The sequence below is a fragment of the Pan paniscus genome, chromosome 17, assembly GCF_029289425.2.
Source record: "Pan paniscus chromosome 17, NHGRI_mPanPan1-v2.0_pri, whole genome shotgun sequence".
NCBI lineage: Eukaryota > Metazoa > Chordata > Mammalia > Primates > Hominidae > Pan > Pan paniscus.
Window position 1 is genome coordinate 50126131 of NC_073266.2, and position 27832 is coordinate 50153962.

A 27832-nucleotide genomic window follows, 5' to 3' on the forward strand; every position below is an offset into this window, starting at 1 on the left:
TTGTTTTCCTGCAACTAGACAGTCCCATCTGGGGGTGATGGGAGACAGTGACACATCATCAGGTATTAGATTCTCATAAGGAGCACACAAGCTACTTCCCTCACATGTGCAATTCACGTAGGGTTTGCGCTCATATGAGAATCTGATACTGCCACTAATCTGACAGGAGGCAGAGCTCAGGTGGTAATGCAAGTGATAGAGAGCAGCTGTAAATACAAACGAAGCTTCACTCGCTTGCCCAGCACTCACCTCCTGCTGTACGGCCCAGTTCCTAACAGGCCATGGACCAAAGAAAACTGAAATACTAGTTTTCTTTGAAGGCTTTCTAAAATCACAGTAGTGTTTTAGCAGTCACAGTGCAGTGCTGGGTCCCTGTTCAGCTTCTACTGATTATCAATATCAATCTTTTTTTTAAAAAAGCAAGTGTTTTCAAGCCAAGTTTTTCCTATCCTATATTTCTTCTAATTAAAATATTTTAAACAGCTATGCGTGCCTATTTTTTAACATTTTTTGTCCTCTACTGATTTAGACACTTTGCTTCAATTCGTTTACAGTTAGCAATTGTTAACTGAGTTCCTACTATGTTCCAGGTGGTGTTCTAAGGATTGGAGATAATAATGGGAACAAGAGGAGTAAATTCCCTGTTCATTGCGGTACTTAATTCCACCCTAGTGGGGACATCTATGGAAGCCATCACAATCTTTGAGGCAGAGTAGCCTAGTTGTTAAGGGTGTAGACCTCTTAGCTAAGGTGAGATGCCTGGTTTCAGCTGTTCTAAGTGAACGTAGGCTGGCCTTTTTGTCACTCTTATTTTTATTTATTTTATTTTTTTGAGATGGAGTCTTGCTCAGTTGCCCAGGCTTCTGGAGTGCAGTGGCGTGATCTCGGCTCATTGCAACCTCTGCCTCCCGGGTTCAAGCAATTTCCGGCTAATTTTTGTATTTTGTATTTTGTATTTTTTAATTTTTTTTTTTTTTGAGATGGAGTCTCGCTCTGTCACCCAGGCTGGAGTGCAGTGGCGCCATCTCTGCTCACTGCAAGCTCCGCCTCCCGGGTTCACGCCATTCTCCTGCCTCAGCCTCCCGAGTAGCTGGGACTACAGGCGCCCGCCATCACGCCTGGCTAATTTTTTGTATATTTAGTAGAGACTGGGTTTCACCGTCTCCATCTCCTGGCCTGGTGATCCACCCGCCTCAGCCTCCCAAAGTGCTGGGATTACAGGCGTGAGCCACCGCACCAGGCTTTTTTTTTTTTTTTTTAGTAGAGACAGGGTTTCACCATGTTGACCACGCTGGTCTCTACCTCCTGACCTCAAGTGATCCCCCGACCTCGGCCTCCCAAAGTGTTAGGATTACAGGCGTGAGCCACTGGGCCTGGCCTCTTTGCCTCTCTTTAACCTTATTTATAAAATAGGGATAACACTAACAAGACCTAAGGCGCAGGCATCTTTAATTTTCAGAATTAAAAGGCATAATATATGTAAAGCATTTAAAACAGTGCTAAATAAATGCTAATTATCATTACCACCACCATCATCAACAACTTCATAGTTATTGACATCATCATTATCCTCCTCATCCTCATTATCATCAGTATTATCTGTTCCTTTATGTAATTTGCAGGTTTGACAAGCAGGTGGCCTATGCCCTCATCCAAGTTTTATTACTTAAAGATAATAAAGAGTTGTACTTCAATTGTTTTGATATTTTAATTATGCTAACTCATTCTTCCTGAAATGATACTAAATCATTGGGATTTTTACTTTAATTCTCTACATAGGGTCTTTGGGAGTGTATGACCATTTTTTGAAACATGGAGATTTGATTGAAAACAACGACAATAACAACAAGCAGTTTTGAAGTAGCAAAGCGATCCAGAGTAGATAATCATTATCCCATCTTTCAGAAGCCAGGTTAATTACAAGTTAAGAGTCATCAGACCTGGATTTAAATACTCTGCCTTTTCTTATGTTTAACTCCTTGGGCTGACTCTAAGCCTCAGTTGCTTCATCTGTAAAGTGGGAATAATGGTATCCTCTTACAAGAATGTTGTAAGGGTTAAATAAAGTCATTTAGGTGTAATAGCAAAATAAATGCCTTCTACTTGTAACCAAAGCCACTCTGTAGAGCCAGTCCCTCCAGCAAATGAAAGGCCCTTTGTGCTGCTGACACCTTGAAAGATGAATGTCTCTGCATACTGAAGGGGGAAAATATTGATACTTTCAACATAATCCAGGAGGAAGGGGCTGTGGAAAATGGAAAGAAGTTTTGACTCTTTCCCATGTCCTCCCAATTTCAGTGGACTTTACTAAACTTATGATAGCTTAGTATTGCATAAAAGCAGTAAATGGGCATTTTCACATCTGGTGGTACAGCAGCAATGTATGGGAGTGATTTGGGAGGTAGAAAAGGCCAGGAAAACACAAGCTCCAGGGACTCACAGACATGAGGATGGGTGTGTGAGTCAGTTCAGGCTGCGATAACAAAAATACCATAGACTGCGTGGCTTGAACAACAGAAAATTATTTCTCATAGTTTTGGAGGGTGAAAAGTGCAAGATCAGAGTGCTGGTAGATTCTGTTCCTAGTGAGGGCCCACTTCCCATTTCTGTTCTCATATGGTGAGGGGGGCAATGAGAGAGAGAGAGAGGAGAGCACACGTGTGTGCTCTCCTCTCTCTTCTTATAAAGCCACTAATTCCATCATGAGGGTTCCACTATCATGACCTAATTACCTCCCAAAGGTCCCATATCCAAATACTATCTTACTGGTGATTAGGGTTTCAAGGTATGAATTTTTAAGGGGTGGACCCAAACATTTAGACCATAGCAAAATAGTTTTGGTTTTCCACAGGCCAGAGGATTATAGGGGTTCATAGCAATTTCTTTACCAGATCTGTTATGCCTCCAGCTGAAATCTGGGTTACATAGGAATAAAATATTTATATAGTTCAAAATTGATAAATGATAGCTATTATTATTATGTGTAATTATTAACTTTACAAAGTACTCATTTGAAAATTCATCTTTGGAATTTTGGAGTTTTTATTGCTTAGAAGCCTTGCAGATACCATATGTTATACTGTATATAAATAGCCAGAACTTTGATTGCATAAGCAAGTTTAACAAAAATATAAAATCACTGGACTTCCTACAATGGTATTGACTCAGATCTCATTCATAAAATATAATCTACTTACTCTCTTCGCTGCCAGCTGCCTCTGTTAGGGTAGTCATCAAATCTTACGATATTCAAGTCACCGAATTTCATGGTATCCTTGACTCTTCCATTTTCTTGCTATATTCTATAGTTTCTAGAGCTGTAATATTTCTTAAATCTTCCTCTTCATTCCAGCTGAGCTGCCATCAGCTGGATTCAGCTGGGTTGGTTCTCCCTTGTGCTGTTGTAAAGTGTTAGCCCTGTTTTCTGACCCCCATCCCCATCAACACTACATATTTTGTCAAATGAATTTTAGCAAAGCCAAACATTAATAACCAATTACATCAGTCCTTTTCTTAAAAACCATTGAATTCCCAATTACCTATCTTATTATAACCTCTCTTTCCTTTCTCTCTTTTTTTCTCCTATTAGTAAATGTCTTCCTGGAATTTCATTTGGGGGCTAAAAGAGCTTGTGAGTCCAGATCTGGAAAAATGTGAAAGGGGAATTTCAGATGGAAGCTGCTCAGATCGTGGGGAGGAAGTAAACAGAGGTAGGTCCCTCTACTCCAAGTAATTGGCCTGGCCAGAAGGAGGCTTTGAAAGGCAGCTAGCCTTCCCTAAACTTCCAGCCAGAATAGTACCCAAAACTGCCCCAAGGAGAGCTGCTACCCTTCTCTTAAAATTTTCCAGCGAAGTAAACTCCTTTGAGAGTTTGTTCCAGCTGATTTGCTGTTGTATTTAGGTTTCTTTATCATAGCTATTCTTGGTAATTACACAGCAGCTTTCATCGAAGAGCCTTTAAATAGACCTGATAATGCCTCTCGGAGGTAGATAAACACAAAGTATCATTATCCCCATTTAACAGATGAAAGACTAGAGGAAAAGGGGCTTAGGCAGCTTTTCCAGTGTGCAGGTTGTGTTTTATTTTCCTCCATTTCACACAAGAAACATCTCCAGGGTTTTCTCACACAACTCTTCTGTGGCTCTAAGGTGTGGCTGAAAATGCGTTACTTCCCAGAGTCTGACTTTGGGCTCCCCCTTTTCCTCACACACAGAGTCTGGCTATGTGGTGACTGGAGAACGCTCAGTCACGTGCCTATTATTTAGTTTTCCTAAGATGGAAGTAACTTTAAGATTTGTTTGATTATATCATAAAGATAATACATGCTCACTGAAAAAAACTTCTGACTATACTTAAAAGCAAGAAGAACTTACTACATAGTAGGTGCTCAATAAATGTTTGTTGTATAAATGAAGATATGACGAATAAAAGAAGGAATAGAGTCCAACGTAGTGTCTCATGCCTGTAATCCCAGCACTTTGGAAGGCCAAGGTGGGCAGATCACTTGAGGTCAGCAGCTTGAGATCAGCCTGGCCAACATGGTGAAACCCCGTCTCTACTAAAAATACAAAAATTAGCTGGGGGTTGTGGCGTGTGCCTGTAATCCCAGCTACTCAGGAGGCTGAGGCGGGAGAATCACTTGAACTTGGGAGGTGGAGGTTGCTGTGAGCTGAGGACATGTCACTGCACTCCAGTCTGGGCAACAGAGTGAGACTCCATCTCAAAAAAACAAAACAAAACAAAACAAACAAACAAACACCAACAACGAAGAAGGAATAGGTGGGCAGACTAAAAGCCCCATAAGCCCCAAGGATCAGTGGGATTACAAAATCCCACTATCTAGGAGGATGTTATAGATTCTTTATATTCTTTTTTTTTTCCTTACTTGTTTCAAGGTTCAGTCAGTGGGGTGTGGAGGTGTCAAAAGGCAATGGGGAAAAAGGAAAAAGCGTATTTCTGAACCACAGGGTGGAAGACTCAGAGAGCCATATATTGGGAAAAGGACATTCATATCAACCAACTCCCAAATCTAAGCTGCTATTTTTACTGTGTACTGCCCTAGACCCTCCACCTTTTATCCCTGTCTGAGCATGTCCAAATAATGAGTCGTCTTTCTCTTGTTACGTTATCACGTTCATCATTTTTCTTTGGATGTCTCTGCTTATCTTTGTTCTTTAGGTCTAGTGTTGTCTTATAGAATAGGAGCCTACCATGATAAAGTACAATGTTTACCAAACTTCAGTTATCAGTACAACAGAAGACTTTCATTATTTTTGCCATAGCCACATGCTTTGAAATTATTCACTAAATATTTTATTTAAAACTGCTCACTTAAAAAAAATGCTTCCTTAAAAATCCCAGGCTATTGTAGTGGTTCCCAATGTGGGAACTTTTATAAGCTATCAGAACTTCTCAGGGATTCTGATTCAATGATCTGGGATGGGACCCAGCATCATATTTGTGTGTGTGTGTGTGTGTGTGTGTGTGTGTGTGTGTGTGTGTGTGTCTTTTAAGCTTTCTCAGTGATTCTATTAATAAGATGCAACGGGTATTGAGAACCATGGTTCTAAGCAATTATATTTACTAAATCATGGGCTTCATGGGTTAATTATTTTATCTCTAACACACGTTAAAATATAACAATACCTAACTTATTATAAATGTTAAAATGATTTCTTGTGTACCATCTGAAATTGTCTCACATTCTACCAGTGGCAGATAAATCCTACTTGGGGACGCACTATAAGAAATGGAAGAAATCAGGACTTTAATATCTGAAGCTCTGAAAACCTGTTACATTCCAACTCTGCCACTTCCTGTCTGTGTGACCATGTGAAGATCAACAACTTTGTTGGCTGTTGCTTTACACATTGCAATTTTGATTAGCCATCTTCCCACCCCTTCACTTCTCATCCCGCCCCTGTGGCTCACATGGGTCCTCCACAATTCTTCCAGAATGTTACTGTGTCCTCTAGCATGCAGTTACGGTAGTTGGCTTATGCTTTTGCCACATTCCTCTAGGCACCAAACTTGCAGACTGGCTGGTGATGGCAGAGGGAGATATAACAAAAAAGTCTTAAGACCTTTATCTGAATCCATGAAATGTAGCCCACCCCCACCACCCAAGGCTTAGCTCATAAGCCCCAAGGATCAGGACGAGTTTATCTTTATATTATACATAGCACTTGACACTTCATCCTTGGCCCTTTGCTTCATGAGGGACAATGGCTTCCAGCCAAGTTTATACTCACTGCATTTCCCCCTCCTTCTCCACCTCCCAGATTAAAGCTTCCTTTGGTAACTAGGAGCAGTTGAATATCTTCTTTGCTTGATTACCTATATAATCCCTAATTCTAATACCTCCTACTTAGCACCTTTCTTCTGAAGAGCATAAATTCCAATGGAAATAGCATCTCATTAATCCTCCCCACATCCCTGTGAGGAAGTTGCGTGGCAAGCATTAGCTCTCAGACTAATCCTCCTGCCTGCAAGTGGGATGCAGGGTCCTGCTGCTCTCTAGCACAGATGCTTGCTACTGAGCAAGCTGGTGGGGACAACCAACATGTGTGTGACAGGAGAAAGCTCTTCTCTTTGTTCAAGAGAGATGTGGTTCTGTGCAGCCTGCCACAGTGGAGCCATTCAAGCTCTGTATAGCCTAGTGACGAAAGGAGATAAAGCATCACTCTCAGGCTAGTGATGGACTCGTAAGTAATGCCTGCATTTAAACTCCTAATAAAGCCCAATTATTAGACTATGCTGCCTCCTGAGAGCCAATCTCATTACTGAGACTTCGTCCTGTCTTTTTCTTTCTCCCTCCCATCTGGCTGGCTTTTGGAAGAGATAAGAGTGACTTTTTGACCTAAGGAAACTTTGGCACCTGCTGCAGAAGAAAAAGTGCAGAAAGACACCAAGGTCGCAAAATAATAATGAAAATTCAAGTTCAGAAGGATGCAACATCTTTCCACTAAAATTATATCTCTGAGAGAGTGAGACATAATGGTAAAAATGAATATTTTGACAGCAACCTGACATTCTGAAGAAAGGAGTTCAGCCATTCAAGATGATGCTGAGAGGGACAACAGCCTCCTGATCTAAAGTCCAATTTCATTCATTACTCTAACTCCAGGGAGAGGTTCCTTGTGGGGAAACTGTGAGGCTCTTTCGGAGGAACTGGAGCCAGCCTCCTGCCAACCAGGCTGTTTCCAGTTGGAGAGTCACTGCAGGAGTGGCCATGCAGGGAGATAGTGAGAAAAGTTAGTGACAGGATAGATTTCTCCAGGCTTCTCCCGGAATATTCATGGCAACAAATAAGTGTCCATTTTCAAGAAGGGAGTTTCAGTGGATTCCTCCTAAAAGGACTCAACGCTTATTTTTAGGGTAAGAAAAATGCTATGAAATCATCCTGGGGCAAAGATAAAAGAAGAAGGTCATCCTTATTTTTGCGTAGATCTGCAGCAAGGGAAGGAGGCAGGCCCTGGTGGGTGTGTGTGCTGAGGAGACAATGAGGTGTGGCTTGTGGAATCCTGCTTAGGGACACCCTGCTGCTGTGGGTGAAATGGAATCTCTTATCTTCCTCTGCTTTTCCTCTCCCTCCTTGTAGGGAGCCAGTTCTTTCTGTTCTTTGCTGTATCACCAACCATTGAGGGACCATGGTGCCACAATGAACCCTAGGTGGAGGGCTCCGTGGTGTCTAGGAAGCCCTCCAAGGTCATCCCCCACTGGAAAGGGCATTCACAGAAGCCTCTAAGACCCACCCAATCAGCTAATCTGGAGCAATATTCTTTTCATTATCAGATCTTTGACATGCAGCAACAAATTATTCTGAAAAGTTTACCATATTCTCTGAAGCTGAATTGTGGATGCTATACTGTGTGGCTTGAATTATTCTCTAGTGCAAATTCTGTAGTGCGCTAGGGACCCGAGTTTCATCTCTAGGAAATAAATCCCCTAGAATTTGGTAATTCCAGCAACTTTCCCTATGATTCATTTCCCTTTTTCTCATATCAATTAATGAAATTTCTTTTAATTTTGCAAAAATTTTTCCCCATCTTTTAAGAAATCACTATCAGTATTTTCTCCTATATTTTATAGACATGTAGCAAATTCAAAAAACAGAAGCAATTATTTGTTTAGTTCCATGATTTTCAAAATGTGGTCCAAAATCTACTGGTAGCAGAACTACCTATGATGCTTGCTAAACATGCAGGTTCTTGGGACCTCCTTTCAGATCAATTTATTTAGAATCTCTGGGGTGGAGCTAGGGAAGATATATTTTGTTAAAAAGCTCTATGTTTGATTCTTGAAAAAGCTACTGGTCTAGGCAAGATCTTCTGGAATTGAGGAAAAAGGATCTGAATTTTTTTTTCTCTACTAGCTTTACATTGCTGGAAGAGCTATTTATACACTGCTGACTTGGATAACTGTTCAACTGCCTAGATAACTTTGCTTGTATGGATCTAGTTGAAAAGCAATATTTCAGTTAATTTCCCTGTTTTCTAATTTTGTGTCTTAAACGTGGCTTTGTTATGGACTAAACTGTGTTCCCTCCAAATTCATGTGTTGAAGCCCTAACTCCCAAAGTGACTATATTTGGAGATAGAGCTTTTAAGGAGGTAATTAAGGTTAAATGAGGTCATAAGGGTGAGGCCCTGATCCAATATGACTGATGTCCTTATAAGAAAAGGAAGAAACACCAGATCTTTCTCTGCATGTAAGCACAGAGAAAAGGCCATGTGGGCATACAGCAGGAAGGCAGCTGTCTACAAACCAGGAAGAGAGGCTCCGCAGAAATCAACCCTGCTGGCACCTTGGTCTTGAACTTCCAACCACCAGAAATTGGAGACAATAAATTTTTGTTAAGCCACTTGGAGACTTTAGGGTTTAGAGTTTCCTTCACACACACACACACACACACACACACACACACACATGCAAATGTGAAACACTTTCAAAAAAAACCTTTCTAAGGTGAGATTATTCCTTCTCTTAATAGGTTAAAAGAATGACTGTTTCCTGGAAGTTGGACTGTCAGTTTGATTAAACTGATGGAAGGCTTGAGGGGCTCTTTCCTGCACAAGAGGTGTCCCTTTTCCTGGGATAGATTTTTACCTAGACTACTTGCTGTTGGTTTCATTTGCTGCTCCTTAACCCTGGAAAAATCCCAAATCTTGAATTTATTTAAGTGCCTCAAGGGTGGTGTTTAAATATTTCAGTTTTGCATTGCATGTCTATTTTCTCTTTTCAGTTTTGAATACAAGAATGCCAATTGAAGTTTGTCAGGATTCTAGGTGTTCTGAAGTGACTGTCTAGAATTAGATACCTTCTCTACATGACTAGAACTTCTGCCAAGGGAAGAAGATATCTTCTAAAGACAAAAACATGTGACTAATTTCTAGAGGTTTTCTGCATTCTTGGGATTTGTTGAAAATGCATTCTAAAACCTGTGAAATTATCACATACTTTTGATAATACCTTGTCTCCCTGAAATATAAAGAAACCCACACTATAATCCCTACCATCTTGCACTCAGAGCTGTCATAGTGGCTCAGTCTTCTTTCTTATCTATCAAAGATGTAAATCTTTTCAGAGAAAGCAAGAATTTGATTGTTCATGAAGATACATAATCAAAATAGAAATTGTTCTACCCAGCAGCATAAACATTAAGCCCAAGAAACAACTTGTTGGCCAATCTTCCATATCCACACACTAGAAGCGACAATGAAGTAACAGTACCCAACTTACTAAGAGTAGTAAAAGTAATTTCTCTTCAAGAGCAGCAGTAGCAGCAGTTTTTGTCCTTAAGAAAAACTGCCAGGAGACTGTAGCAAAGGAAAGATGAAACTGGATAAGTTATTCTCATGACAAATTTAGCTTTTCCGTGTCAGAATCCACTTGGTGATATGTGTGGTGAAGCCCTCCATTGAATCTCAGCCATGACTGAAAATCCCATGCTTTGCTGTTTCCTGCTGATCCCCACAAGGAACGTTTTAAACTGAGAGCTGCTGTTTTTTGTTTTGTTTTCTTTTGACATGCAGTACTTCTTCTTCTATAGTGCTTCTTATCAGTTGTCATGTCTTGGAAGTCAAAACAATTTCACCTTATTTCCTAAAATAATTATTGTATTAACATTGCTTGAAAAAAATATTTCTTATGTGTCTTTAAGAAAATTTAAGTAAATAAGTCGAGTAATGAAAATATTTTCCTTGAAATGAAAGATTTGCTTATCCAAGTCCAGAATATCATTTAAGAAATATGATGCCCAAGTCAACAAAGCTAAAATGATCACATGAAAACAAACAATACCAAAATCAATCACAGATATTTTTCTCTGCCACACCAAATACCAAGATTTTTAATAATAGTCATAAGTGTCATATAAAAGCATCTAGAGGATTTTGCACTGTACTTCTGCATGCATTTTCTTTTCATTTTTGCAAATAGTATAACCTGTTCCTGCAGAAGGTGGCCCCAGCTGTGATCTAGGTACCATAAGAAGTCCTATGATGCTTACAGGATATTTATAACTTAATCATAAACAGACACATAGCACAACTAAAAAAAAATGGCCAAATAATTTGAATAGACATCTCTCTCTCTCTCTCTTTTGTATCTTTTTGTTGTTTTTTTTGTTTGTTTTTAGAGATGGTGCCTCGCTCTATTGCCCAGGCTGGAGTGCAGTGGACCGATCATAGCTCACTGCAGCCTCAAACTCCTGGGTTCAAGCAGTTTTCCTGCCTCAGCCTCTGAGTATCTGGAACTATAAGCATGCACCACCAGGCCCAGAGACATTTTTCAAAATAGATATGCAAGTGGCCAATAAGCACATGAAAAGATGCTCAACATGATTAGCCATTAGGGGAATGCAAACCACCATGAGATACTACTTCACGTCTATTAAGATGGTTATAATGAAAAAGACAGATGAGTATTGGTGAAGATGTGGAGCAATTGGAACTGTCATAAACTGCTGGTGTGAATGTAGAATGGTGCAGCTGCTTTGAAAAGCCATCTGGCAGTTCCTCAAAAGGTTAAATATTTGTTTAATGTTAACTGAATTAATATATGAGGCAGCATTCCCACTCGTAGGTATATGCATACCCAAGAGAAATGAAAACATATGTCCATACAAAAAACTTGTATAGGAATGCTCAGGGCAGCATTATTCATAATAGCAAAGAGTGGAAACAACCCACACGTCCATGGATAAACAACAAAATGTAGTTTATCTGTACAATGGAATATTATTCAGCCATAAAAATAAATGAATTACTATTACCTGTGACAACATAGATGAACCTTGCAAATACACTACATGAAAGAAGCCATTCAAAAAAACCCACATATTGTATGATTCTATTTATGTGAAATGTCCAGAATAGGCAAATCTCTGGTGACAGAAAGTAGATTAGTGGTTACCTAGGGCTGAAAGTGGGGTGGATGATGGTGGTGGTGAGGGAATGATTGGTGATTGCTAACAGATATGGGTTTTTGGGGGAGGGAATGATTAAAATGTTCTAAAATTGTGGTGATGGCCACACAACTCTGTGAATATACCGAAAACCATTGAATTATATTCTTTAAGTGGGTGAATTGTATAGTATATTAATTACATCTCAATAAAGCTGCTCAATGTGAATCTACCATGGGTTTTCTAAATTTTCTGATTGCATGAATAGATCAAAAGGATGGAATAAAATTCCAGGATTGGCTTGGGATCTATATATCACTCAAAGGTAGATAAAATGAACATGAACTTAAAATGATGGCTAAAATGGATAATGCTTCAGCAGAAGCATAATCATTATCCGAATAGTGTCAATACTCACGTTGTGGAAATCCAACTCTAAACATTTTGTATGGAAGTGGAAGTCCTAACAAGTGAACAGAAAGGCAAATATATATATAAATGAAACTATTCCTATAAAAATCCAAGCTATCAATCATTGAATATGTATAGCCAGGCACTATACTAAGTGATGTACATACATTATTTTAACATTTAGAATTGCCCTAATGAAGTGGGTATTATGATGTACATTTTATAGGTAAGGCATCTGAAAATTGGTTAAGTAAATTACCCAAGGAGAAGCAGCTTGTAAGTGGTAGAGGTGAGATTTAAACTAGCATTTGTCTAACTTTCAGGTCTTAATTACTACACAATACAGCTGTTTTAAGATATCTGCATTATAACCTTGTCTCTCTCTTTCTCTCTCTCTCTCTCTCTCTCGTCATTTTGGAGTGAATGCTTATGAAACCTTAGGAGAGGGAGATTACAGGAATTGCCACTGACAATGGTGGTACAGTTGCTATAGTAACCAATCCACCAAATTCATCTGTGCTACTGGGCACACACTTCTGCCTCTGTAATACACCCATACTGACTGGGATCTCTCACTGTATCAGTGAACTCCTGTTAATGCATATGAAATAGAAAGTGGTGAGGGCCTAGTGTACACCTGATAGCATTAAAGTATTTCCTTCAAAGTTTCCCTCTCTGACTCACAGGTTTACATTCCCTTTTTTAATCCCATCGCTTTGCACAGGATGCTCTGATGTGGTTGGTTTTGAGGGGTGCTCAAAATCAGAGCCAGACAGCCCTCTGTTGTTTTGTTCTAAGAAGTATTTACAAATATGACTATTTTCTTTCTGGTGACAAATTGACCCTCCAGCCTAATAATTCCTCACTCAGCACCAGATTGTGAATTGTGGACCATCCCACCCTGACCCTGACATTCAAAATAGACTTTATCTGATAAAAAAACACATCTCAGAAATCACTCCATAGAAAATTTGAAGGTAGCACCCAACAATATGTGATTGGACTGTGTACACACAGACATACACACACACACACACACACACACGAACATGCACATCCATCTTTCCATATTTTTCAACAATGCCTCTACATTTTCAAGGACTTTTCTCAGATATTGCTGCTTTCTCTCTTCTTCCTCCTCTCCATTTCACTGGCCTCGCCTGTCTTCAGAGGCACCTGAAGGCACATAAGGCAGGGAAGTGAAACCGACTGTAATTCTTCAGTTCACTTCTCTGCAGCCTCCAGTGAGCCAGTCTCCATACGGTGGCCCAGCTGAGCTCTGAGGAAGTTCAGAGTCCCCTCGCAGGTGCAATTTACCAACCCCTCACAGGCGCTCTGGGAGCAAAGAAGCCAGACATATGCATGTGAAAGGCTTTGGGAGCAGCAGAAAAGAAAGCCTCTAAGCTTAAGTTTATGAGATTAAAAAGAAGAGGAACTCTCTTCTATGAAAGGAAAAAATGAAAGACATTTATAACTCAACCGGCCATCATTTTCCTTTTGAAGAATGAAATATAAATTGCTGAGAGCTGTCGAAAATTCTAATGTTCCCACTTCCTTCTGATGCCCTTGGTTTCACCTTTGGTTCCCTCCAACTTCATTCCTCTGGTGTTAATAGTCTCTGACTATTTCTGTGCTATCAGTGATATCATGAATATGTCCTAGTGATTTTTTGATAGGCAAAAGTGCATTCAGGTAAATTTTGCTAAATATGTCTTTTAAAATTAATAATATACAAACTTAAAACAGCATTTTATATTTAGTTTTTCTACAATCTCAGCTGATCTTTCTACAAATGCTGGTAAGTATTTAGAACTATAATTATTAACCCATTTTACTGCTGCAGGACTCGGCTAACGTGGAGCCAGGCCACTCATTTAGGTTTATGATTTCAAAGGCAGCAGTGTTTCCACAATAGTATTACTTCTTTTTTCAGTTCAACTGAAAAACATGCTGATTTTTCCATTTTAAAATGTATCTATGTAGTAAATAATCCTTAGCAGGGCCTACAACTTCCTGTATGATTTGGACAACCCCTCTTGCCACAAATGTAGCCACACATCCTTTTTTTTTTTTTTTTTTTTTTTTTAGTTCCTGGAAGGTGCCAAGCTCTTTTCTGCCCAGGAGTTTTGCAGGTGGTCTTCTCTCAGCTTTGCCTCTCCAATTGCATATTTTGCCTTCTCCCCAGGCCTATTACTTAGAATGGCTCATCTTTCAAGGCTCATCTTATACCTTTGTTGCAGAGAAAGTCTTCTCCAGTCACTCGGATAAGGTTACAGCTGTCTGTTATAGGGTGTCCCAGCCCATGACACTTTTCTCTTGTAGGTTATGTATTGCCAGTGTGATTATTTTGTGTTACTATTTACTCTTTCTCTTTTCACTGTAAATTGCATGCAGTCAGAAATGTGGCTGTCTTGTTCAACTCTGTATCTCAGAACTTAGCTCAGAGCTTGATGTACCATATACGTTCAATACAAATGTGGGGGTTATTCCATAGCACAACTTCTGATTAGTAGTAAATTGCAATGCATCACTCCAAGTTTCCACTATCAGTGTGACACAGTCATGGGCCTGCATTTAGAAAGCTGTCAGAGGTCCTGAAGTTCTCCTTGCTTCTCAGGTCTTTTGCCAGGTCAAATTACATGGGAATTAAGATGATTTTGCAATGAATGCAGTTATATGTTTATCTCCTTATATTCACAGAATGGGTTGTCCCCTTTGAACTCCGAGACTTCTGAAACTACTGCATTACCTAGCACAACAATGGATTAAAAACAACAACAACAAAAAAATCTTATTAACTCAGATTACATATACATAGGTATTGAACCGAATGGTATTATAGGCGGTAAGGTACCATGATTGACATTTTTTTCTTGTGAAAATATTTTCTTTCTTTTGAGGACTGACTTTTTTTTTCTTTTTAATGGAACTCTGTCTATAACTCTAAATTATATAAGGTTGGGTATGCCATGATTTAAGTGTTTCTTGATTTGTTCTTATCTTGATTTGTAAATGTTGAACACCTAACTTCCAGTCTTTAGAAATTTCTTGCCCATCTTCTTTTTCTTCCTTTTTCAGATAGTTCACATTCTTAATAACTTGTTTGATACCCCTTATTTCCTCGCATTTTTCTTACTTCTTGTTTTTTCTTCTTTTTCTCATTACCCTATAATTTATTTTCTCTTTTTATGGTAGGCATTCCATAGTACCTTTCTGCTTTACTTCTAGTGTTGCAAATAGTTCTAATCCTATTTGCATTAATATTATTTGTGAAGAGATAAACCTCTCTGGTATTTACAGTAAAATGAACACACTCATTGTGTCATCTGTATTACAACAGATAGCCTTTCTCTGGTTAAGTCATCCTCCTACCCATATCAAAATAGTGTTTTTTTGTTTTAATTTAAAGAAATCATCATTAGTAATGCCTGTATTGTGAATTATCTTGGAAATCAATGGAAAGGACATGGAAAATGAACATGTTTTCTGAATTCTAAATGAATGAGAGAAGACAAACATTTATGATCTAACAATTATTAAAATGATTTTCTTGAAACAAAATATAAACAATAAATTTTCAGTTAGAGAGGTCTTATTTTGTTATTAAAATATACAGGTATTTTTATAATTCCAACTTCTACCTGGTTATTTAATCACCTGAAAGTATCACCAACATGAATAGTGTTTTACTGTCACAAAAACAAATCTGACACCCCTTTAGTACTTCAGTGCACAGAAATCCAGGGAAACCAACTTTTGGCTCAAATTCAAGCTTCAAGGTTTTTTTTTTTTTTTCATAGTTAAACAGAAAGTTCTTATTTTTCTTTCTTTTCTTTATTTAAAGTTCATTGGCTCATTCTATTTTTAGTAAGTCAATATTATAGTGCCAAATCTCAGCAACTTATTATTTAGCCCCTTAATTCAGAACTAATAATTAAGTGCTGTAGACCAGAAGGATAGAATTCTGGCTTTCTAATGTCTTCCCCTCGTTCTTCATTGGTTGAGTGGCCTGAAGAAGAGTTAGATGGCAGGAACTTTTAATGACTTTTGTGGTGTGATAAAACAGAAGTGGAAGGTGTAGATAAGAGTTTGTCTTTTGTAAATGCCACATCTCCAATATACACTCATAATGGCAGGGTTATTTCCCTGGTGATAAGGACCTCTGACTCAACACTATTCAGATAATTGGGTAAATTACTTATCTTCTCTGAGTCCCAGTTTTCTCATCTTTAAAAAGGCTTAAAGGGTGCTGTAAAGATTAGAAACACTGTAAGTGATAAGTCAAGCTTGTGGTAGTTGCTGAGTCAGTGATAGCTACTATTATTATTGGCCAACAACAGGTTGTGTGTATGTTTGCGTGTGTGTAATCATCTTTAAAATTACCTATATTTTTATTGCACATTAGCTTTTTTGATTCACACTATACTGCACCAACCTTAAGTGTCTATCTCAATTATATTTAAGACCAATAGCAATTTACAACGAACTCACATTTTTGGATCAAGGTCAGGCACTGAGTTAAGTGCTTTGGTTACACATATTCAGAGAAATCACCGTCTATTGGGATCTGAGACAGACACATAAGACAAACCTACAATGGGGTAAGTATTTCTCCAGAGGTTATTCACTTTGCAGAAGGCAGGCAGGATCTATACTCAATCCAGTTGATCCACTCATAAGTCAGGAATCCTGATAACACATGCCCTTTGATCAAAGCAGCTGGAGATACAGATTGACACTTAGAAAAATAATTGTTCACATGTTCATTTGGTTTAGATTAGTTTGCCTAGATTAGTTTGCTGAATATGTGCCCATTAACCCCAGAAAAATAGTGTGTTAAATATACTCGCCTATTTTGATTTCCTATTCGAAATGATTAAAATATCATATAAACAATATTTAAGCCTCTTCTGAATAATGATGACCATTCTACATTAGGAGGTTTTATATCCAGTATGCTTGAAAAAATGAGAAACTCATCCATTGTTTTAATTAATCACTATTTAGCTTCCGAGGATCACTATTCAAATCCTTAAGTCATATTCTGGATAAATTAACTTCTAACTTAGCACGGTAGAATTATTTAGACTTGAGTTCTTTCCAAATGGAAGGATGAAGACTAATAGGGATTTTTTCCACTAGAATAAGGGCAAATTGTTTTTGTCCATTTTCTTCACTGATATATCCCAAGTGCCTAGTACATGGGTTGGCAAACCGTGGCTCACAGTATAAATCCAGTCCATGTTCTATTTTTATATTTTTGTATAGCCTGAAAACTAAGAATGTCTTTTATGTTTTTAAGTGGTTGAAAAAATTAAAAGAATAATATTTCATGATGTGAAAATTACATGAAATTTCAGTGCCCACAAATGCAGTTTTACTGTAACACGGCAATGCCCATTCATTTATGTACTGTCAGTTGCGTTTTTGCACTACAGGTGAAGAGTAGTGTAGTTGCAACAGAGACCTTGTGACCCCAAAGCCAAAAATAAACACTGTGTTGCTTTTTATAGAAAAAAATTGCTGACCCCTGGCCTGGAAAAACAACTCTCCTAATTTTTTTTTTAAGTCAGATACATTACTATTTAACCCTCACAAGTTTCTTTTTAAAAGAAAAGTCTTAAGTCTACATATAACTCTTCAGTCAATTACTAGATTTCAGCCTGGCTAGCATTTGAGGAGTGATAGTAAAAAACAGCACACTGTGAATGACAACACAGACTTGCCACACTGCCTGGGTTCAGCTGTGCAATCATGGAGCAATGCTTAACTTCTCTGTGCATCAGTTTTTTATCTATATGAGGCTAATGATAGTACCCATACCTTGGGCTGTTATGAGAATTCAATTAAGTAATGTATGTGAAGTGCGTCAACATCACCTGTTACGCAGTAGCAGTTGTAAATAAGGTAACACATTTTTTTACTGTTTTTTAAGTTAAGAAAATTGGGATGCTTAGAATTAGCTAAGGTAATGAGTGAACCTCATGTTCATAAAAATGGTAAAAATACAAGCATGAATTAAAACTGGAAAATGTCCACTTTTAACAGTAAGTCCTCTATTTCAATACAAGGCATTAGTATCCTTTTTAATTGCCTTCTGATTGTAGGATGTAACTATTTGACTCCCATACCGGTTGATGTAATTTTGTAATCAATGGTCCTGTTTCAGATAATAAACAAATTGTATTCTGAATGGTTGAATAATTTCTGATACAAAATTTAACTACCTAACAATTTTTAATCTGAGGGTATCAAATTGATATAAAGGGAAGTAACAATTTAGAGAATGCATGGATACAAGTTTAGTTTGCTTTGTTAAGGTTATTGTTCAGTTCTTAGAAAGAGAACCAACAGAAAATATTGTCCTACATTTAATGAAACACTTTCTAAGCACCAAAACCAGGAATCAAAACTGTATATTAGGAAATGTAATGGCATTTTAATTATTGCAAGTCATTTTAGCAGATAGATAATTAGTACCCTTGATGTTTAAGTAGATTTTTACATTAATTTATGAGAAATCTATAAATAGACTATGTTTTGTAGTAAATGAAACCTTAGGTAGTCTCCTGTTGTTTATAAAATATAATTTCTTTAAAACTACACTTCGATATGGAACCCTACACGGGACGTAATAGCTAGTTGTTAAATGTTTAAAAAATATGATTACTTTCATGAATGTATTTCTATTACAGGTGTTTTCTTGGAGAAGGTTCAGTAAACTTTTGTTATGTGCAATAGTAATGTAGATTAATGTATTGATGAAGTACAACATTGAGCCTTTCTTTTTTCATAATCTTAATTCATTCAACTTTTAATAAGCATTTATTCGTTATATTGTGTGAGGTGCAATGAAAATGTAAAACGTTAGTTAATTTTATCCAGTTAATTAATATCTAGTCCAATTTGATTTATTTGGGATAATTGCTAAATTATACATTAAAATTTCAAACTGTAAATAAAAAGAAACTATTTGGGTTACTTAAGCTAAATTTAGACTATGTCTTCTGTTATTTACATTTCATATACTAAACACTGCATATCATATCGCTTTATGAAACTAAATTTTCATGCTTTAGATGATGTTAATATTGACTTGTAGAAAGATTAAATCAAGCTGATTTAATCTATCCATCACTTCACCTCTTTATCATTTCTTTGTGTTGAGAATGTTTCAAATCTACTATTTTGGCAATTTTGAAATATGTAATACTTTTTTACTAACTGTGGTCACGTTGCTGGTGCAATAGATCACTAAAACTTATTCTTCCCGTCTAACTGAAACTTTATATCCTTTGTCAATCCTGTCATCTTAAATTACTTATGTGTGTATTTGAATACAGAGTGACAAGTTTCTTATTTTACTTATTGTCCTTATGTTAAGTTTGGTAAAATGGAATATGAATTTAAGTGCAACTGGTATACTTAGAAAAACCAAGCAACAAGAGGGAACATTTTATATTAATTTGAGTATTTGTATAAAGATTTCATACTTGGGTTCCTTTACTTTTCTAGGCTTAATAAAAACTCAAAATTAATAATCTTTAAAATGCTTAAATTATGATTATATTAATATCTCTACTTTCTATAGATAATGTACTCTTAAACAAGTAAATTCTCTTTTGAAGTTATTCTATTTGCTTATACTTTGTACTTATTCCAAAAGACTGGTCAATTTTACATTTTCATCTCCCTCTCTGAATTTAAGAAACTCTTTTATATTTAGAGTTTAAAAACTACAGGTGGATAAAAAGTAATAAATACAAGGTCCTTCTATTCAATTGTCTTCAATGAAAGTGATGTAATCTCAAAAACAATTGGTTAACACATTTATCCCCGTTAAATGACACATAAGGCTAAGGGAACATTTTTATATTACACTGATGCTATAATAAATGGGCTGATTTAATATTGTTGGTTGCAACTTACAGCATTTCTGTCTACTTTAAAGTTAGGAACTTCATGGTTATTTTGGCATTCTTCCTATGAATTACAATTAAAATAATGTAATTAGTCTGTAAAATTCAAAATGCTACCTTTACTAATAAAGGAATAAAACCTAAATTATATTATTTTGAGGTCAATGATAGGTTCGCATGAACTATTTGCTTTTCTATATCTTTCTCTTTTAAAAGAAAATACAGTTTTCTTCCTACTGCAGAAGTATCAGATTCTTGCAGCATCCATGACACTTGTAAGCATTCAGTGGTCAGACACCACTACATATCCTTCAAATGATGTGGCCCAGTGAAGCTGGAAGGTGTCGTCACAGAGCCAGGCAGCCTGGTATCTCAGCCATCCACCAGGACAGAGCCAGCAGGCACTAGCTGGTGTGCTGAATCTTGACTAAAGTGGGAAATGGATTTTGCATTTTGAAAGTCAACTCTTCTAACACTGAACCTTAGGACATACCTGTTAGATAAAAGTGCATTGAGGGCTTCAGAAATTTACTGATCAAATTTATAAAGCTCCTCTGCCAAAATTACTCTTAGAATAAGTTAAATCTTAATTTTATTATTCCTCTGGGTTTCTGAATTTATACCGTGTTATACATATTTTTAAAAGTATGAGTAAATGTATGTTCAGAACTATAACTGTGTTGTCTGAATTATTGACTATGTATGATATATGCTAAATGAAGTATACTTGTAGGTCATTTAAAAGTGATAAAAATTTAAATGACAGAATATTAATCACCAAGGCCCATCGCCCATCACACTGAGTTTGCCATTTGGATCTTTAGACAAACGAAAAATTCCAGTAAAATAAAAATAAGTTTCATGTTTTTTTCCTCACTGGCCTCTTGTGCTCACTGTTAAAAGCACATGGGGATTTGGATTCTTGTTTCTTCTATTGTCCTATTATCATCTTTTGACAACACGATTCATTAACTCATCTCCCACAGATGTTAGAAAAATGAACTTACAGGGTTTTGTTACAAGTTCAAGATTTCTCATGCCTCCTGTTGGCCTCTCCTTAACACTAGAGCTGCCTAAAAAAGTGTAGAGAATATCTTCCATTTCTTTAAACTTTAGTTACCTAGGTCTGGTGGAAACATAATGAAACACACACACACACACACACACACACACACACACACACACACACACACCATTTAATTCTATAAGGCTGCACAAGGTGGGCCCCATTCTTTAGACATCATTCTGACTGGGAAAATGCCCTGCTAGATTTTCAAACCATGTACTTTGCTACACTTTGTAACACTTTGGTGGTTAGGCTGGAGTAGCCTGGCATCTGGAATCATGATGTTTTATCATGAGAAACTGAGAGGATACTGTTTCTCTTTTCTAAAAAGAGAAAGAAACCCTTTGCTAGGGCTCATTAAAAATGGTTTTAAAATTGGAGCCAATAAAACACGATTGTCAATTCCTACAGCCTTTTTATCTCAGCAGCATTTTTAAAAGGCATCATTTCTCTCTCCCCTGAAATCCTACTTGCAACACACACAGCCACATTTCTAACTAGCAACAACAGAAGCAGCAACAACTCTCCAACTTCTTTGTCACTGGTGAGCAGGCACACAGACCAACTGGAGCTAGAAGCCTCTCCACTCCTCCATCCCAATTTTCAACTGCACTCTTCTCAGAAATGGGAGTTGCTAGGCAAGATTCACCCCATCACCCTGAAATCTCTTGCTTTACTCTCCTTTAAAAGTGAAAAGGAAAGGCTTTCCACAACATAGAAAAGTTTGCCTGGGCACATGATACCAGCATTTCCAATAGTGACCCTAATAGACAAAGCATTTTGGAGCTCTGACATCGACAGGGAGCAGATCCCAAGTTGAAGAAACAACTTGAGTGTGTGACAGCAAGACCATGAAAGCCTTCCTTTGCAAGCATCGCCTGGGCTCTTCTGCTCACCCAAGGCAGAACTGAGGAGGGGTGGGGTGGGCATTCCCCACCACAGGATCCTTTTTCTTGAGCAAGCCCATCTTAAGATTTGTAGGGAGAGCTGGCTTAGAGAGACTTCCAAAGCTACACTTCTAACTGTCCTGGCCTTTGGCCCCACCTGCCTGTCAATTTCAGTCTGAGTCCACAATTCCCATGTTTACGGCTCTGGGGATATCTAGAACCTCGGCTTTGGAGCGCTCAGGGATGCTGTTAGGCCAGTTCCCTATTGACCTTTCAGGGACTCTGAAATCAACTTTCCCCACACACTCTGAATTGTTTGCGTTTGTTTTCATCCTGCCAGAGCCACCCGCCCAGCCCACCCATCTCTCCCCTCCTCCCTGCCCCCTCCCCTCCCTCCGGCCTCTTTGGCTCTACCCCCCCCTCCCCCGCCCTCCTCTTTGTTGTCTCCTACCTGCTGGCCAGGCTCTGCCTGCAGTGCTGCCTGAAGGGCATCAGGTGGTAGTTCATGGCGTCCAGCAGCAGCTTCTGGCAGACCGGGTCGGTTCGCATGAAATCCACTGACTGGACCCGCTCCACCAGCTCCGGGGCCGGGATGAGGGCGAAGCGGAGGCGCTTCATGAGGTCAGGCGCATACTGCATGCGGGTCTCGCGGTCGTGCTCCAGCCACAGCACGGACATCTGGAAGAGCGCCAGCTCCGACTCCACGGGGGGCGGCAGCGAGTCCAGCAGGGCGCGCATCTCCTCGAAGTTGAGCAGCAGCACATCCTCCACCAGGTACTTGTTGGCCAGCTTCTTGGTCTCCTCCAGGCCGTGCAGCGCGGCGATCTTGCACACCTGCTTGTAGTTCTGCACCGAGATCTGGTCGTTGAGGAACTGCACGCAGAGCTTGGTGACCTGGGGGATGTGCAGGATCTTGCTGACCGACAGCACCTCCTCCACCGTGTCCAGGGACAGAGTCACGTTGGCCGTGTAGAGGTACTCGAGCACCAGGCGCAGCCCGATGGACGAGCAGCCCTGCAGCACCAGGTTGTTGATGGCCCGGGGGCTGGTCAGCAGCTTGTCGTCGGGGGAGGAAGAAGGAGTCCCGGGCTCCTCCTGCGGCGGCGGCTGCTGCTGCTGTGACGGCTGCTGCTGCGGCGGCTGCTGCTGGTCCTTGGGGGCCCCCAGGCCGTCCTGGCCGCCGATCCCTCCCCCGAGAGGGGGGTGGCTGGAGAAGAGCGATCGGAAGTACTGCGAGCAGGAGGCCAGCACGGCCTTGTGGCAATGGAACTGCTGGCCCTGGGCCGTCAGGGTCACGTCGCAAAACAGCTGCTTCCTCCACAGCAGGTTGAGGCCGTGCAGCAGGTTGTCGCTGTGGCTGGGGTCGAAGGTGGAGGTCCTGTCCCCGGATCTGGACATGGCGAGCTGACTCGGTGCACCTGGCTTTAAACCCTCCTCCAACCTGGCAGACAGGGGTGGGGGATGGGAGGGAGGGGAGCAGGGTGGTGGAGGGGGTGGGGTGTGGTCGGGGTGGGGAAGGGTGTGGAGGGGAGGGGAGGGCGAAGAACAAGAATCAAGGCTCAGCTTGACTCCCTCCTGGCGCGCTCCGGACCCCGACCCTAGGAGGAAAGTCCGAAGACGCTGGATCCGTGAGCGCCACCAGAAGGGCCCAGTCTGGGGTCCCGGCGCCGGTTCTGCGCCCTGCGGCTCCTCTCGCCACCTCCCACACACTTCGTCCCTCACTTTCCTAAAACCACCTCAGCTCGGCTGTTGGCAGCAACAGCAGTGGCAGCAGCGACGGCAAAGTGGCGGCTGAGGCCGAGGCACCTCGTGGGCTCGTGTCCATGCCCGGCCAGATGAAGGGAAAGGCCGGGAAGTGGGGAGCCGGGGGTGCCCTGAAAGCTCAGAGGCGACCGACGGCGAAGGTTCCAGGTCAACTTGTGTCCGAAGCTTTGCTTTTCGCAGTTGGCCCAGTTTGGGGGAGGGGGTAGGAACAGGGGCCGGACAAGCGTGCGGGGTGTGCGAATCTTAGCTCTCCAAAAGCTGGGACCCCCTTCGATTATCCATGCTGCCCCGAGAAACTCCTAGGCTAATAGTCTGAGGGAGGAGATAAAGCCCTTTCTTCTCCCGGGAAAGTGCAGCGGAGCGCGGTGAGGACCCGCTCAGTGGACTCGGCAGAGGCGGGAGCTGTCCTTATCAATTCGAGCTCATTTCCCTCACCCTGGCCCTGCCCGCTTCCCTGCTTCGCAAACTGTTGGCTTCCCCGTCACCACTCAGTTTGGCTAATTTTCCAGAGATGCCTTTAAACCTGGCAGGAGAATCCTTCCACCACCGCCACCCCCACCCGGTGGCCCCCTCTCCCCCGTCTCGCTCATTTCAAAGCGCGGAAGTTCAGGCATCTATCTCCCCTTCCAGCGCGGGGCGGCATCGAGGACTCAGGGGGAGGAAGTGGGGCTGCGAGGACGCGTTTGGAGAGGGAGCCGGGAGGCCTGGAGGCCGGGAGGGATTCGTGTGCACGGTTTCCCCTCCCGGGCACCAGGCGCAGTCGCTTTAACTCCAGTAACTATGAGAAGTTCAAGTTAGAAGGCAGGTGTTGGGGGAGGGGTGGGGGCTGTCGAACGAGCGGGGGGGGGGGGGCGGGGGAGCAGTGGGGTGCGGGGTCTCTGCGCCCCACCCAGCATCGTCGCCTGCAGCTCCCTTCTGACCCCCTCGGTAGAGCCCCCAGCGGCCCCCGACTCGGGCACCCCCACTTCCCCGGCCCTGGAACTACTTCTGTAAAAAGTCTGAGCCGCCCGCATCTAGGCAGAGGAGGGCAGGGTGGGGGAGGCGAGGCGAAATCGATACGCCAGGTCCTTAACCTGTAATTGCACCTTCCAGGGCTGAGCAGAAAGGGACCCTCTGCTTGCATCCCGCCCGCGCGCCGGCCCGCCCGCCGGGGAGAGCCGCCGCCGCCGCCCGGCTCAGAGGGATCCCGCCGGACCTGCCCCTTCCACTGCGGCTCACTCTGCCCTGCCTAGCGCCGGTCCTGGATCGCCGGCTTCCTATTTGTACAGGACTGGGCTCCTTTCGACTCACTTTACCATCCCGTTCCAGGTGGACCCTACCCTCCCTTGCGCTCCCTCCGCCGGCAGCACCCCCACGCCCGCCCCCAAAGCTCTGGCTTGCCTGAAACATCTTACAGAGTCTCTCTCCCTTTAAGAGGACCCGGTCATACCTCTCTCTAGCTCTCTCCGCTTCGTTGTCTCCCCCCGCCCCATCTTTTCCTATTCCCCTTCCTTCTTGTTCTTCTCCCTTGCCTTTCCTCCTCATCTGCTTATTTCTTGCAATAGGAGTTTTTTCTTTATGAGCGTTTGCCATACAAATACCCCCCCCAACCCCTCTGAAAGACTCCCTCCCCGGCCCTTCCCCCTCCAACAATCCAAAAGACAGAACAAAATACACACAAGGCAGACACAAGGCCAGAAACTTACCTGCTCTCAACCAGCTGCAAAGTCAAGGCTCACTTAAGCTCCCCCCAAAAATCAATTGTCCTTCCTTTTTAAAGGTTTGCTGTCTCCTTGGGAGGGGGAAAACACCTTCTGGTTCCCAACTCCAGGCAGTCACTCTTTACAATTTATTTTGTCGTACATCATTTGATCACCATGAATTAGCAACAGCAAGAAAATGTAGGAGAGGGAGAAAAGAGAGAAAGAGAGAGGGAGAGAGAGAGGGAGAGAGAGAGGGAGCAGAGCTTTCTGCAAGAGAAGAAGAAGAAAAAATGTACGTGTGACAAATTATGCTACCAAGAAACAACACATCATTATCCTTGGGCCTGGGGCTCAGTGAGTCGTAACGAGAGTAATAGGAAATCCACGGTTGGGGAGAGAAACGGTCGTGCTTGGCCAGTAGAGAGAGACCATACAGGGGGATGGATGCTGGAGAGACTCGCAAAATTATGGCTCAAGGCTATTGTAAAAATTGTCGAGCGTAAATGACTGCGATTTCAAACATCTTTGGAAGAAAGAAGGGGAAAAAGCGAGCCCCCCCTCCCTCCCTCTCCCTCTCTCTCCCTCTCTCTTCTCTCTCTCTATAAAGAACCGTCAAGTTTTAGTGCGCATTGCTAATTAGTCAATTTCTCTCTGCCTTCACAGGCTGGCGACTTCGCTGCTGAGCTGAAACTGCTAATTTCTGTGACCAGCTTTTTTCTTAGCTGTGATCTGGATGAATGAGTAGCTGTCTCACAGAGATGACAAAAATAAACTCTAATCCCCCCCAAAATTTCCACTACATCTTTCTCATGCATAGATTTATGATCTTCAAGTGCTCTGTGCAATATGCAAACTTTTTTTTGTGTCTGTATATATGCTGTTGTTTCCAGATTTCACTACATTGGTATGCTGCTTTTCCCTTCCCCCCACACCTCACCCCACTCCCAGCACTGTGAAATGCAGAAACAGTCTGATCTCAAAGTATGCTAAGATACTACTTTATTCTGTTTTGGTATTTGGGGTTTGGGTCTGTCCTGAAAGACACTAGCCCTTGCCTAAAAGGTGAGTGGCTGAGGATACACACCGGGGTGGGGGGAGTAGAGCTGGTAGACAGAATAGAGGACAGCCCTTTGCTTTACATTTGCTTCCCATAAGGCACTATTCAAGGTTTATGATCTTATTTGAAAACATATTTTCTCTATCATTTTGTCTGGTTAAACAACTGCCTCTGAAGTTCTCTGTCAGCTCTTCAACAGATAAGGGTGCAGAAGTCACGTTTTTTTTTTTTTTTTACTGAAAGATTATCATATTGTTGGATTTGTATTTCAATTAGGAGTCTTTGATTTGCAGGAGCTAGAATCAAGTGCTAGGAAACCCAGCCGCAATTTCACAAATGTAACCTTTCAACTTTAGAGCTCATCTGATATATAAGGGCAACCACATAGTGCTCACATTTTTGACCCTGCTTAGCATGCAAAAGGAACCCCAGCATGTTTCTGGAATTTTAGCTGTACCAGAGATTCATGTGCATTTTGGTAGAGGACATGTTGTCCAGACTTATCTCATGATGTATTGCACCCTTATGTTTATAGCCCTGCATTTCGGTTGTCAATGGGGGTTGGAGGTGTCCAAGAAAGAAAGAAAAAAAAAGAAGCAGAAAAAGGAAGGTATGCCCTTGAGTAAAATGAACACGAAGAAAGCTGGACATGAACTAAATTGAGCTTTGTTTGCTATTAACTATATGACTATGATTCATTCTAATTTATATGTGCTCTGATTAGTAAACTTATTAAAATACGTATCAGGGCACCATTGCAAGACATCTATTCAGATCCCCCATCATCCTCTTTGATTTGTGAGAGATGGAAAGACACCTGCTTAGGAAAGGGAGGAAAATTAAAAATTCTGAGGTTCAGAAATAGGGATTCCCCATTTACAATGATAACATTAACATGCACATGGGATAGTCACACTTAAATGAATTAAGAAGGATCAAACTGAAGCATTTAACCCTCACAAAGCCCCCCCACTTTTTTTTGTCAAGGTTCTAGATTATCTGAGAGTAAGACTTCTTTATTCAGATCCTGTTGAGATGCTGCATTCTCATATTTATGTTTATAGTGGAAATGCCCCAATACATGATTAAATCACAGAAAAGAATTTTGCTGTTGTTGTTGTTTAGGGCAGAGGAGAGAAAGACAACAGATTATCCAATTCTCCTGGCCCTATTATTGTTTTGATTTTTGTTTAAATTTCCCTTATTTGGGTGTTGAACAGGAAGATCATGTGACTCTAAGATAGAACATTTTTGGAGTTCTGTGTCACTAGCAATTAAAGCTATCAAGTATGTGGAGTGTCACAAAACTCTCATACATGTAAAGTGCAATTTTTATATTATGATTTTGATGTTGATCTTTTATGAACTTCTCATGAAGTATTTGGAACTAAGCCCAAAGGCAATAATATTATTGATCACTTAAATTATGGCCACCTTCCTGTTTTATCTTGAAAGAATTAAAGTATGTTTGTAGGCCTCAAAATAACTTAGTTTCAAATTTCTATTTTTTTATGGATAGGATATATTGACCACTAATTATGATTACCAGGCTCTTTATTGCATCCAAACAATATAAAAGCCACATTTCAAAAATTTTAGCTACCTATAATTTTAATGCTTATTTAACAACTAGGGTGG

General features: G+C 40.8%; 1 protein-coding gene across 2 annotated transcripts in view; it reads right to left on the reverse strand.

Annotated features, from left to right (window-relative positions):
• The window catches only part of KLHL14 (kelch like family member 14), a 101512-nt gene extending 75920 nt beyond the window's left edge, over positions 1-25592 (reverse strand). Inside the window, exons 1-2 of one of the 2 annotated variants that reach the window (XM_034943935.3) lie at positions 25141-25592; positions 22143-23132 (exon numbers count right to left, since the gene is read on the reverse strand). In XM_034943935.3, the coding sequence (XP_034799826.2) occupies positions 22143-23089 (947 nt within the window). In that variant the 5' untranslated portion in view covers positions 23090-23132; positions 25141-25592. Of the gene's footprint in view, positions 1-22142; positions 24275-25140 lie in introns of those variants that run through there. The other variant, XM_055102588.2, reaches the window with a different exon arrangement.
• Between the last annotated feature and the right edge of the window lie 2240 nt (positions 25593-27832).